At 35.6% G+C, this 15,014-nt stretch overlaps 1 protein-coding gene across 5 annotated transcripts in view; it reads right to left on the bottom strand.

Moving 5' to 3' along the window:
• Nucleotides 1-15,014, bottom strand: part of LOC134546286 (leucine-rich repeat and calponin homology domain-containing protein) — a 174,639-nt gene that overhangs the window by 44,157 nt on the left and 115,468 nt on the right. For 3 of the 5 annotated variants that reach the window (XM_063388993.1, XM_063388994.1, XM_063388998.1), the window contains exons 9-12: nt 9,234-9,315; nt 7,827-8,348; nt 7,105-7,242; nt 5,988-6,065 (exon numbers count right to left, since the gene is read on the bottom strand). In XM_063388993.1, coding sequence (XP_063245063.1) covers nt 5,988-6,065; nt 7,105-7,242; nt 7,827-8,348; nt 9,234-9,315 — 820 coding nt within the window. The remainder of the gene's footprint in view (nt 1-5,987; nt 6,066-7,104; nt 7,243-7,826; nt 8,349-9,233; nt 9,316-15,014) is intronic. The other 2 variants (XM_063388995.1, XM_063388996.1) reach the window with 1 other exon arrangement.

The following is a 15,014-nucleotide window of genomic DNA, read 5'->3' as shown; positions in this document are numbered from 1 at the left end:
GGATCAACTGGGCTTTATATAATTATGTTGGTTACCACGCATGTGTAAACATATGCAAAATATTATTCTTGTAATAATTCTAATATGTTTTGTTGTCTTTGTGCATTTACTACTGTCTTTTTTCCATGCTCTAATAAAATTTGTAAGTACATATTTTGTTTTTATAATGCTGTTTCTAGCATGTAAGTTACGTGTAAAAATTTGTGTGAAATCTCAAAAATTGTTATGTTCAGCAGTAATTAGTTTCACAAAAGGAGTAATAATTTACATGTATATCAAGTAAAATTTACATACTTTCTTGAGATATAAAATATATATTCAGGATGGAACTTGAAAAGAGAAGGATAGAGTGGTGTGAGTATTGTGGGACAGGACTGAATTTTTTTATAGTGTTTGTTTTATTTCCATACAAATGTAAATAATTGTGTAAATATAATTTTGTAATAACTATTATTCTAATTGTTGTGTGTGTGTCTAATATAGTTGATTATTTTCACTTATTGTGACATGAAGGAAAGCTATTATTTTCATACTCTTGCATTAGTATATGAAAGAAAATTTCTTTCAAAACTCAAAAACAGTACTTTTCCAATATAAAGTTTTACAAAAGGTAGTATTCAAAAGTTTTCAAGTGATAAATAGCTAACAAGAACAAATTTCAAACTTTCTAACCATATATAAATGTTTAGGCAGGAGAAAAACTTATTTTACTAAAAAAAAAAGGTGAAAAAGTGTTAAAAAAAAACGTCAGTCGGGCCCATTAAACAGTGTATGAAAAGCTAGTCTTGAAAGTGTTAAATGTATTTTTTTGACTGTGCTCCAAAAAGTTTAATATTCCAAACAGGCTTTCAATTCAACTCAGTGAGGTATAACTGGAAGTGTTTGCCTGAAGGGTCATTCCATTGTTACGGACGGGACAGTTAGACCTTAAAAATAATGTTGCACACTGTCTCAAATATATTATTTAACTATTTTATCAATATCTGCAGTTAGTCACCCTTAGTACGTATTATAAAGCTTCCAATTGTTGATGTACGAGATAATTATTAATTTTGATCCTTGAATTATACATCTTTTTGGTATTGTTACGGACGGGACACAGTTTGGACAGGACAGCAAAGGTGAGTTTTTCACCGAATATTTTCTGTGAATTATGAAGTGATTTACATCCAGTTATTACAATATATTGTATAGTAGTAAGTAGTTCAAACATGCATAACCTCCTGAAATCAGAACTTATTTTTAATAACCATCAATAAAATGTTTTTGAGAAAGTGACACGTTACGGACGGGACGTTACGGATGGGACAAAAGTCTGAATGACAATAACACTCTTAATTTAGTACTTTAGCTTAAATAATTTTCTTAATGAACAGAACATAATTACATTTAAGAATATCAGCATATCTGATGCTATTAATTGTCCTTTTTAAAGTTATTTTTGGCCTCTGAATCAAAGAGGAATACTAAATATTTTCTGAAAATCATAAAGTGGTTTTTATCCAATTAATTTACTATTTAGTATCTAGATAACGAGAAGTTAAAAGTATACTATATACTGACATAAAAAAATTAAGTTTTAAGCAACAGTTAAAATGTTTGTTAGTGAGTGAGCTGTTACGGACGGGACATGACTTGGGACAAAATATAATTTACAATACCACCTAACTGAACATAACAATTTGGTTTAAAAGTTACTCCTTAATGAACACAACAGCAAAATTCTAACATTATCAGTCATTTCAGTATCGTAAATATTCTTAAGTTCAGAAAAGCAGATTCTACATAATTGCAGGAATTATCTTTTCAAATTTGTAAAAAATCCTATCTCCAAGCTGTTTTAACTCAGGTTCTGGAAGTAAACCTATCACTTCTGAAAAGTTCACAACATATTTCTTCCTCGTATCAGTTTTAAAAAGAATGTCCTAGCATCCATCGCGTACAACCTGCTGCTCCATGTAGAAAATCTCAATGCTGCCATCATCTTCTACTCCTCCCTGGCTCACCACTACATATTTATGTTTACCTACTCTGCCCTACTTGCTCAATGAGTAGGTACTGCCCTCCTTGAACATTGTTCTTGGTAAGCTTCTGCACAACACACTCTCCATCTGTCTCCGAATCAGTGTACACTTTACGGTAATATGGAATTCTGTTTCTTGGCTTCAACTCTCAAAGTAAAGATTTTTGTACATTACATGCTTCTAAATTTGTTAATATTATTATAGAAATTCTCATGTGAATGTTGGTTATTAGCACATGTTTAGGTAAATTCGCAATAATTTACAAAAAACAACAAAATGATTACATATTATAATAAATCTTAAAAACGTTACGGACAGGACAAATCTTAAAAAAGTGATTTATTAGTCCAGAAAATTAATAATCAACATTAAACTTTGAGGTTCTGTTAACATCTAGTTGTAGTATCTAGTCATGTATGATAAACAATTACTTGATTAATATTTTATGCGTATAATAAACTTTCTTACTTTTTTGTTACGGACGGGACACAATCAAATAGGTCTTCAAAAAACCCTAGCTGAAACCTCTGAAAAATAACTTTAAACCACAAAAACCATACAGATGGAAGCCAAATGAACTGGTGTTTTCCCTCCAAAACACAGCTGTTAAAGAAAAACATATATAGCCAATGTTAAAGGAGCGCCAACTTGACTTGTTTATATCATAATACATGGTAATCATTAGGTACCCATTTTAAAATGAAAAGTTATGTATGAAAAATTAAAAATAATCAAAAAATGTATACATTTCTGGTTAATTAAGGATTTTTTGGGTAGTTATAGTCTTATAAAAACATTATATGTTATGTTTTAGTTGTGCACAATTTGGTCCTTTTTGGCATGGAATGGCCGTGAAGTAACCAGATAATAATGTCAATGCGCCACCAAATTGAATCTGATTATTTTTCAAGTATTTCAATGTGTCACCTAATGCTTCCAATGACTTCTTGTGAGCAAACTTGTAAAACACGTACTAAGCGAAAACTAAAGCGGCGGTAAGAGCCTTTTTTTTTGCACGTGCATTCCAAGGAGAACATATTCATTCCGTTAAGAGTCTTATCTCCTTTCTCGCTAGACCTTCCAGAGATAGTTAGGTTCTAAACTACATTCTAGCATATGTGAATATAATGTGTAAAAATTCTATTTAAAAATGTATATATTTTTAGTGGTGCACCGATGCGGATACCAATTAATAGTAATCGGCGATTATGGGTACTTTCCGATTAATCGTAATCTGCGATTATCTTAACGATTACTTTGCCGATTATCTACGTCCCGGCAAATTAAGTAGGTTTTTACCGTGTAATATTTTGTTACACATCTTAGGACGAAATACTGTAATATTTGTATATATAACAAAATCCATCCAACTCCGTCAGATCTTGATTACAGATTTTTCGTTAAGTTTAATAAATCTCATTGCCTCAAACAATAAAAAATACATTTTTCCTACACGTTTATTTACGTTTCGTCTTTTGCTCTGTCTTTTGTTTAGTGGCCTTGAATATTACCTATAGCCAGAGACGTAAAATAGATGGCACGCAATCAAAATACCACAAGCAGTTGCAGTGGATTCTATGACAATCAATCTTTTCGAGTCGTAGTAGCGGTTCAAAATCGCGGTCCCGATAACTTCTAGAGTTTATCACTGTGTTTTACCAACTTGTTATGGGCGTCTTTGTTAACATTATCCGTTGTGTTATTTTTATGTGCCGTGAAAAGTGAAAAAGTATTTATTATTTTATATATTCAGTCAAAATAAATAAAATCACATGTGCTAGAATTCGTTTTGTGTCATTTTTATATAATTATAGTGAGATGGCGAGTAGGGAGAAAAAAAGTGAAGTGTGGAAACATTTTTCTATAAACTCAAGTGAACAAAATAAAGCAACATGTTTACATTGTTAAACTGTAATTTCTCGTCGTGGTGGTAGTGGACTGACCAATAAGTAGGGATACACTACTTCTAACCTATGGAACCACATCAAGCAAATGCATCCTGATAAATTAGTGGAGAAGTGTGCTAATGTAACCACATATGATTGTGATACAGTAGGGTTGAGGGTTCCAAGAAAAGTAACGAAATTGGCTCAAACAAAAATAACAGACATCATGGAAAAGAAAATACTGTATGATGTTAATGACCCAAGAGCATTAGAACTGACACATTTTATAGCTGAAATGATTTGTGAAGATATGAAACCTTATGTGATAGTCAATAATAATGCTAGTTTTCCGCAACAAAAACTTACCCATTGTAAAATACAAATATTAGACTGTAGTTCAAGTGCTTTACAATAACAAATATAAATAGAAGTTAATTTAATTTACACTTTGCAATGACTTAATAGTGTATTTTATATAATTTTATACTGTTATTAGTTATTAAAACTGTATTCTCAATTTTACCTAATCTTGCTATTAAATTTAAAAATTTGTTCATTATAATCGATAAATGAATCAGTATCTGCAGATTATTGCTCTCATAATCGGTAATCGAATCGGTAATCGGTAAAGTCATATAGGTGCACCACTAATATTTTTTTTCTTTTCCAAAACCACTTAGACCCATGCCATATATGTTTATTTTGAACTGAAAACCATAATATAAGTAATTAAGTATTCATGATTTTTACTTTGATAATGACTTCACAAAAAAATTTTCTGAATTTTTTTTTGGAAAATTTTACTATAAAAACACTTGCATATTGAAATGAAACTTTGTGTCAAAATTTCACGTCAATCAATTGACTACTTTTCGATTTTTGCAAGCACAGACATACGGAGGGTGAATTTTTATATATATATATATATATATATATATATATATATATATATATTTTATATAAAATTATGCGTAGTTTGGGTAGCTTTTTGTTTGCTTATCCTAAAAAGTATTATTTAATAATCATTCATTTAGTGTGTTGGATACGTAACGTAAAATTCAAAGTGTGTTTTTGGGTTTTGCTTTTTGTTTGTTCCTTGCTAGTACATATCTAAATCACTTAGCTTCTTGAATAATTTTGAAAATATTTCTGGCATCACAGTAACAAATGGAAATCCCACAGGCACACAGGCAGAGAGGTGCTGTTGTGAAATTGTTTTTCTTCAGATTCTTAAAGCTTGTTATCTGGAAAACCCGCAAATATAAGCATGACTGCACAGCAATGCAGTAGAATGTTTGCTGGAAGTTATTTTTGTAAATAATCAGGACTAACTATGTTTCGGTGTAAGAAAGCTTCCACAGAACATGGAACATGTAGTGTAATTACTACTAGTCTCATGAAGCTAACCTTGTTAAAAGGTGCTGTTTTGTGATTGATCAGTTGGGTACATGATTGCCTCACTCTTTGTAAGCAGAGGTCATCACGTTGTTCAACTAGTTGTCGCTCGATTGTCGGGCCATCCGGTAGTGTCGTCGGTAAATAATGTGAATAGAACTGTGAGCCTGTAGGTCAGGTTCAAGCCATTAGATTGAACCTATCTTCATTTTACACCTATTTGTTTATCTTCAACAATAAATTTGACCCCAAGAGCTAATGCACTGAGTCAAAGTTTTAACTGGTGAATTTCATCATCGGTTTCAATCGAGCGGCGAAGCTTAAGAAGAAACACCTGGAACTGTATTAGTATGTAATTTTACTACCATGTTTGGTAAAGAAAAAATCAAAAACCTTTAAATACACTTTAAATATAATCAGTAGATTACCTTAATTTTCATGAGCGAAAAGACTAACCTCAAAATTTAAAAAGCCTACCTGCAGCATTTAAATGATAATGAATTAATACAGTGTTGAGTTATCTCTGACTGGGCCAACTTGACATGTAATAGTACATTATTACAATTTTTCACTTTTCTTTAGCAGACAGAGGTAAATAAAAGAGTATGTACATTTAAATGAAACAGAATTTTTAGCATGCATAAGCTGTACAACAATTTAATAAATAAATACATGTACTTACTTCTTCAACTCCTATCTTCCGGCAGGCTTCCAAGAAGTTATCTACATTTCTTCTACACCTCGCCATTGTGAGTTTTGGCTGAAACACACAAGCATAGTTTTGTAAAGATATTCCTAATGGCTGTTGTAAAAGTATCAAAAGTTTTCAGGTACAGCGTATCACACAAACCACTATAATTCCTAAAAAAGTTTAAATTCTATAATGGGTATATGAGCTTACCATACAGGTGTCTGTATTCGACCAACAAACTTCAGCTGCAGGTTTCATTATGACAAATAAGTTTAAAACTATGAGTTATGTCTAAAGTGCTTCCTAAAGCTTGTACACGTGTTTGAAGTTAGGGCTGAAAACTTTTTTATTGTAAAACCTCAATAAAGATAGTATTTAAGATTAGAACACTGGGCATCTGGATTATTCATAACCGAATAAAGTTCCAAAAGCACCAAAATTTTGTCATTGTAGCAAAATTATTTAACTTAAATAATTGGGGGTAGTAACACGACACAAAAGAGCTGAAAAATAAAAAATGTAATCCCAATTATTTCAATGAAATTATTTGTTAGCAGCGACAAAATTTGTAGTGGTTATAGAACTTTGTTCAATTAAACTCAATATTGAGATGCTAAATGTTCTGTACTTTCTCTATTATTTACGATAAATATGTTGTTCAGCTCCAACTTCAAAATTGTATACCAGTCTCGGGAAGCACTTTAGACCATAGTCGTATTATATTTTAGTTGTATTATGTTCTTGACTTTGTAGTGATGAACCTGAAGCCAAAGTTTGTCGGTCAAATTCAGACACATTCTGTATAGTGAAGCATTCAATCATAAAATTGAGACTGAGATTTTCCATTTGAGGACATTTGGTTTATAGGTTTGTACAGACAACTTAGTTGTACAAACCAATTTTGGGAAACCATAAGTAGCTTTAAAATTGAGATATGAATGTATTGTGCAGAATATGGTTCAAATATATACGATTGCTTACCTACTTAGTAGTGTTACCTGGAGAGAAAATGATTCTGAATGGCATGCCTACTCGCCTTTCAACAGTACAACACTAAGCTGAGCTGTCCGAAGTACAACACCCGCTAAGTAAGGCACACAACACTCACCACAGCAGGAGAAGGAACGTGGATGCTTGCAACCGACCGAGGCCTCACGTGATTTGCCAAGTGGCACAGGACCACGCCGTCCGAAAGAGCAGGAGCCATGTCGTCGGGAAGAGACATTTTCAGTCGAGTCTCAATGATCTGGAAAAAAAATAAAACTATAAATCATCAGAACGGCAATCAGGGTATACATTCCTAGCATAACATAAACACAACATAATTATTATGTCAAACAAATGTAATTTTAATTGAGTGTTTAAGCAAAGGTCTGCTACAGTAAAGTAATCGCAGTCCATGACAGCAATTGAGTCATCATGCCAGTGTGCCATCAAGCTTGTGTAACACACAGAGATCAATGAGGCAACAAATGTCAACATTCTCAAGTCTTGTGAAGTATCCCCTTCTGGTTTCCCAACATTATCCATGAGGCATGAAACTCCGCCCTGGGAACCACCGTGCTCTCCCACAAGTCTGTGCAAGGACCATATATATTTACTTCCTGAAACCGGCGGCCATTATCCCAGCTCAGAACCCCATCTTCAAATTTAACATAATGTTTACCTTGTTTTAACCATTATTTCCTGCAACCCATGAGCCAACAGATAACCGTAAGTCTAATTACCCCCCCCCCCCCCCCCCCAAAACTTAAAAAACAAAAACAAATTCTGCTCCTTGTGCATAAATGACATTCTACTTTAAGTGAGCAAAACAAAATGGCAACTCACACTCCTCAGTTGGTCGATCAGTTCTGCCTCTTCGCGGGCCTTGTCAAACTCCCTCCTCATCGTGAAGCTGAGTTTCTCTGGCGGGATGTCCTGGTTCCACGCTACTCGCGTCCTACTGGGACCGAGCTTCGGTGACCTTGATCCCGCGCTGCCGAGCCGGCACGCGCTCGGCACGGGCGCAACGTAGCCGACGGACGCCGTCACCAGCTTCGGGCCGGACATGCGGCCCGAGCAGGCCGTCGAGGTCTTGGTGGGGGAGCCCGGCTTCACGAACAAGTCCCCCGGGAGTGGCTCTGCTGGCCCGTCGCTCCGGCTGCCGTTGAGCAGCGGACTGTCCGCCTGCGCGAGAGGCGCGGCCTGGAAGGTTACAGAGGAACAGTTTCTCGTCGGCGTCACTTTCTGGACCGGTCGACTGTTCACAAAGCTGTCCTCGCTGATTGCACTGTGACCTACGTGGGTTACTGAAGCATCTATCCTGTTCTGGACGTGTGGTGTACTGCTGGCTATTGGAGTACTTTCTTCCTAAAAACCAAAATCACATGTACATTAAATTTAACACGGACACAAAAAAAAATCAATGATAAAATATTTAATGTTGTTTTTGTTTGAGTAAATAGATGACATTTCCTCTTGAAGCAACATTTAAGGTTATCTTTATTGGAATGAATGAATGAATAAATAAATTAATTAATTAATGGACAAATATTAGACTAAGTTTTAAACATCTTGTTGATGTCGAAGTCATTACAGGTGAAGAAGGGTGATGTGAGGAGAAAACAGCATTATGAAATGAATGGGTGGAAGAAATGGGAGGTATCGCAAGAACGTCCACCCCATTCCTTACTTGAAAGAAATTTAGGTTGAAAAACAACTGGGAATCAATCCCAGATCACCTTAGTGAAAGATGATTGTCCTCAGAAACAATACGAATGAGAACAGAAGAATAAACAGCCAAGAAAGATGTTGGCACACATAGCATAACTCTCACATGGCTTACAAATGTGTTGAAAAACAAATGAATAAGACAAAAAAAATAAGAGTCGCACACAAATGAAAATAAAACCGCAAAAATTAGATACCAAACCATAGTATATCTAAGATTATGGGTTTTCTCAGAGTTAAAGTTTTCCCCACAAAGCACAATTCATCACTGATAAACTTCACATCTAGCCCAAGCCCTTCTCAGGCTGGCCTTAATAGGCCATCACGCTACTATGAGTGTCAACTCCATCCCATGCATGCTGACCCTGCAGGAAACTACTGCCTCAAGCAGGTAACTAGTGTATTTTAAATTTCAAAACACTTGCTCGCCACAAATCACAGGTATCATAGCCATTAATTCAAAATTAAAATATTTTTTTATTATACACAAACATTTGTTACAAAGAAAATCGGTGCACTTCTTACGTAATTTGTACTCGACTCCGCAGACTGCCTGGGTCTGTACACGTCCTGTGAACGTTGCTGTCTTAAGGCTTCTTTGTACTCCCTGCACAAGTAAAGAAATAACAGAATGTTTGGGCAACAGATGTTATTTTACTGACTAGCATGAAAGTAAACCAAAGTTCTAACTTTACAACACAAACAAAAGAAAGTGATAAAATAATTAAACATTTTTATAGTATAACACGCATACTGACTGCAGTAAAAAAATAACAAAATAAATAGGGTTCAACAAACAAATACTTATACTATCACATTATGTTCAGAAAGATCACTTTAAGACGAGTCCCTCAAAAAAGTACATACATGGGTTTTTAGTTAAATTCATTACACATTGTGACATAGCACAATGCCTGTCAGCTGTTAATAACATTAATTTTGTGTAGTTATTTTTATAGTTCATAATTTGTGACGTTTCATGTATTTTGATTATGCTAAAATAAATATTAATTAATCATTATTAATTTTGGTTAGGTTTTACTTACTGTTTCAGGTACTTTTTAAAATTATTTTATTGTTCTATGGCTTTGTTCTGGCCTGTTAACATACGTTTTGTGCTGTGTTTTGGACAAACTTCAAGGTTCCAGAAGGTTTAAAAAGAAAGGAAGTCAGCAATGGGACACTCTGGCACCCTGGAGTAATTTTTTTTTTGTTTCCAAGCAATGCGTCGCTGGAAAACCCTTAACGTAGGCGCATGACCACGTCATAATAGCCCAGAAGGTTTGCTGGGTGCTTTTCAACCAGACAATCAAGATGAATCATGAGGTGATATGGTGTGAATTACCAGACTTTCAGAGAACAATTTTCAGCAACACACCGTCCCAACATAGTTATGTATTTGGTTCTGTTTTTTGTAATTGGTCGGGTGATCACGGGATTGCCTTCTTTGTTTCTGGCTTTTTAAAGGAAGGTAACTGCGTAGTGCAAGGCAGTTGTTGCTCTATTGTAGCAGCATGCGGTCGAGTAGTCAGCAACTTGTGAAATTATCATGACAGCTCCACGAGTGATGATTTAATGCCTACTGGTCAGGACCAGGCCCAGTTTCAACCTTATATTATGGTGGTATTTTCATAATGTATTTAATTAGGAATTTGACCCCAGGCGTCGGCATCAACCCAGGGTGACCGTTGTCAAACACAACCCCCCCCCCCCCCCCTGCCCACGGATAATTCCCGCGAGTTGACAAACCTAGTTAAGTAATCTTACCTAAGGGACTAATTTTTATTTATATCGAGCGACATGGATCTGTGATTGGTATTACAAAACTGTTTTGTCAGAAAGTAACCAGACAAATTTAAGAACTATCTTACTTTAGAAAAAATTATCTTTACCAATTAACAAATTTTTATCAGAAGACTAAACTGTGATTGGTACCATGTGTAAATTGTGAATTTGTTTTTTTAAAGAAACAAACAAAGAAAGTTTGAAAACTCTTATTTTTCAAAATAAAAACTTTCCCAAGTAACTAACTTTGATGAAAAGACGTACCTTAAAAATAATCTCAAAGTTATTGCATACAAACATCATTAATTTTTTAAGTGTCTTGTTATTTTTCTGGGTGCAAAAACATCTTACTTCTTACAAGTAATCTGTTTGCACGATGCATCACTACTGTTATTCTCCATTTGAATTATGCAATGCCGTTATCAGAACTAACAGTTCCACTATTTTAAGTAGCAACAAATTAAAGTGAACTTATTCTCTTGTTTACGAACACATGTTTTTCTGGGCTTCTAGTAGTGACCAAGGGCTGAGATTTGTGTCACGAGAATAACAAGTGGATTTTGCTATACTCACTCGGCAGTGCGGGACGTGTGACCTCGGATTAACATTATGTGCCTTGAAGATTCAGAACCCACACCTGAATTTGACTTGTCCGTACTTTCACTGAGAATGACAATCATGTGTTCAATGTGGAACGTATTTATTCCATTGAATTTATCATAGTATTTCAATATAGTGATCTGTAGTTCTATTAGTGTGTTCTTTGCAGACGACATGTGCTCTCCCTTCGTTACATGCATGCATGCAAAGTGCATTCCAGCTAGTGTAAGCATTTTTGAATAGACTCCCACGGCCAAACCTGTCTACAGCTGCACAGAATTCTACTTGAACATACAGTAGAACACATTAGAATATGTACTAGTTGAATACTTTAATAATGCCTTCTCCTTTGGGAGACAAAATACTTCAGAATAATTCATAAGTGTTCTGACCGACTGGAATGCACTGCAAGTACAACGACATCTACTGACATCTAATGACATCTGTCGCGAGCTGGACTCAGTCCTCATTTGATCACACCTCCAGCAGATCTGCAACTGGGACAATGCCACTGCTCACAATAACTCAAAATTGTCAAAACAAAGACAAAGGGTGTCACAATAAACTTGATGGGTAAGGTGTCAACTTCCTTTCAAACCTCTGTCACCCACATCACTAATGTTTCTCGATCATAACGCAACATGCATGACTTAAGGAGCCTGCCTAGCTGCCTAGTCAGGGGTTTATTTGCATTAGTGAGTGCACGATGTCGCCTCTAAGCGTGAGGCTCTGAACTAGCACGCAGTCTTCTCTTCGAGCATAGGCTAACTATGAGATTAGAGTGGTAACCATAACATTATATGGCAGAGAAATGAAGATAACGGTGTAATGCAAGTCCCTTGACTGCTGTCAAGAATCTATACCTCTTTTTTCATGGCAAAAAAATTATCTGAAAACACACATTTACACCATTTTCAATCTTCCAAAACTAAAATTTAAAATTTAAATACGGAAATTAAACTCATAATTTGCCCTTAAGTAGGTATTCTTAAACGCTTTTCATGAACGGACCATACTTGTATATCTTGAGCAGTTTTCAAATCCAGTGGTTTATCTGAAACTCGGCACACCATGTGTGTGCCTGGGTATGCAGGGGCTTCAACAATGTTCCTTTCATTATCATTTAGTACAGATAAACCCTTATATACAATAATATATTAAATTATGAGAATCTGAGTTACAAAATGTCTCTTCCTTAACTTACCATGTGCAAACACAGTAAAAACAGTTATATTATGTAATGGCTGCTCAACAATAACAGTGTTCTTAAGAAATACACATGCTAATACGTATTAGGTAAATGAATTAAAAATAAAAAGCACATTCACTTCATTATGACTACAAACACTCAAGCAAGCAATACACCTACATGGAACTGGCACATTCATTTCCTACAGTTGAAGCATTCGGCCGAACAAGATGAGCACCACATCCAGAAAATCTGGAATATCCAGTAAAACATTTAAAGCTTGAGCCTCCTCTATCAAATGTGTCACTGGTTCGTTTTAGTTGATTGAGCTAATGTAATTCTCTAATGGAATAATGGGACACCCACCAAGAACAAGAAATATGTCCAGTTTATTTTCACCCACATTGAACACGTTTGACAATAAAGTCATTCCCTTTCCTACTATTCCGTGCCTAGATACTTAGGATATTTTGAAACTATTGCTACGTGATGAATGACAGTTTAAAACTTAAAAAAATGTGTAAAAGGCATAATCAATCCTTCGGAATGGACTTGCAACAAAACGAAACAATTGTGGGATCCTGGGCAATTTTATATTTTGTATATACATATGTATGCTAAAAACCACTGAACATGGCAAGTACATAATTTTGGTCTACTACTACTACTACTTAAAAATATTTTTAAACATTAAATTGTAACTTCTTCATCATGCATCCGGAAGTTGCACAATATCATAGGTTGCAAACCCAAAGGCGGCTGTTTGCTACTTTAGCTTGTTACTTACATGTTTCATATCATTGTTGAACGAGAATTATTCATTACTTTCTTAAAGTAGCTGGTTTGTTTGTTTGTTTGTTTGTTTGTTTGTTTGTTCATAGGCTCAAAGTGAGCAACAAAAAAACATGTCTTCAATGTGGCTGTGCTACTTTGAGCCTTTAAAGAAAGAAGGGTTTGTACAAGACATTCCATAGTTGTTCCGTCAGCTTTACTGGTGTCATGAATGAAAATGTTAGAAGTTAGAAGACGTTGGGGTAGAAAGAGTGATGAAACCTCAAGCTGTACTTGTTTTCAATTACTATCTACAGCCTTGACGTTCTAGTAAAACATTTCTAGACCAAAGCACCATGTCAAAACACTTCAAGATAGTACGAAAGACAACGATTTTCCGATTGATAGCTGCGGCAAACACAAGAGCAGACTTCACACACTTCATTGCTCTGTTAAGGCATTGGTCAGGTCAATTACTGCAAGTTTTCCAAAGCAGCCCTCCTGTTACAATAGAAATAAAAGTGAGGAAAACCATCTGAGCCCTGATCTCATTCTATCAATAATGCACCACTAGTTCACTGAACTCCACCTTGATGTTAAAGGTAGTAAGACCCTGCACAAGAAAGTTTTCGTGAATGATTTAAACCTCAGTTTTGGGCTCGCTCGTCAAGTACTGCAACTCGTATGTCAAGTTGGTGTCTGCAGAAACAAGGGGAGAGAAGGACAATAAAAAAAAAAAGCCATTAGCATCACTCTAGGGCTGATCAGGTGTTCAAAACCCTGAAAGATGACACACATAGGTCAAAGCAATAAGAACATCATCATATTATGTGTAGATTTAAAGCAAGTGCTTTTTGTCCAAACCTGATGCATTCCTCTTTTTATCAGAGGCAACTTAGTAACTACAACTTTGTGACCATGACACGTGGACTGAGAGACATGTACCCTCTTATCGCATAATCGTCGCACTCGCGTAATCGTCGCACCCATATTTTTGGGCGTCAAAATTTGGATAAAAAAAACCTCTCGCGTAAACGTCACATGATGTTTTTGGTTCCGCTATTAGATTTTGAGCGCTTTGTGTGGGTATTTTTTCTGTATAAAACTATGTATTTTAAAATAGAAATCTAATATTTATTCGGACATTACCTCTTACTTATTTAATTAACGGAAATACGTAGTTGTCTGATGTGTAAATTTTCTTTTAAAAACGTTATAACGTTTATCTTTTTGTCTGCATCGCCGCAGTGTACCACTTACAAAAATGTAGCCAGCACTCACTGCAATCATTAATGTTTGGTTATGTTGCTTCCCGTATAGAGTGCGCATACGTAGCAGAATATTGATATCTCGCCGAATTCATGCAACACGCACTCTCTGTTTGGTTATGTTGCTTCCCGTATAGAGCGCGCACACGTAGCTAAATATCGATATCTCGTCGAGTGCCGAGTTAATTACATATGATGGCCCGCTCTCTTTCGTGGAGTGTGTACTTACTACGGTGATAGTCACGCATTCGTTCGGCTTGCATTTGGATCACATATTTTGTTTTTCTATTTAAAGTTGAAAGGTTTTTGTTGCACGACTTATTAATTTACAGTCAAACCTCTCTGAAACGACCCCTCACGGTTCCCAGGAATAGGGTCATAATAGAGGGGGGGGTCGTAATAGATGTTTTCCGAAATTTTAAGTTCTTTTCAACCCCCCCCCTCCCTTTCCAAACCGCTACTCGCTAACCAGCCGTACAATGGCAGGATGCTGTCACTCACAATGCTAGACGGCTTTGCTTTAAACCCACTTCAACCTTCAAGACAAGTCCGTCGCCCTACAGGCCACCTCTAAAGAAAATATGTCAAAAGACAGTTTATTTTTACTGGTTAGTTTACATGTACAATTTCTTGCTTGCCGTAGTTAAATACATTAGAACCCCGATGTCACGAACCCCAGATTAAACGAAGCAG

This window comes from Bacillus rossius, chromosome 1, assembly GCF_032445375.1.
Source record: "Bacillus rossius redtenbacheri isolate Brsri chromosome 1, Brsri_v3, whole genome shotgun sequence".
NCBI classification, from domain to species: domain Eukaryota; kingdom Metazoa; phylum Arthropoda; class Insecta; order Phasmatodea; family Bacillidae; genus Bacillus; species Bacillus rossius.
The sequence above is the reverse complement of the archived record's forward strand: the minus strand, read 5'-3'. Positions and strand labels throughout refer to the sequence as shown.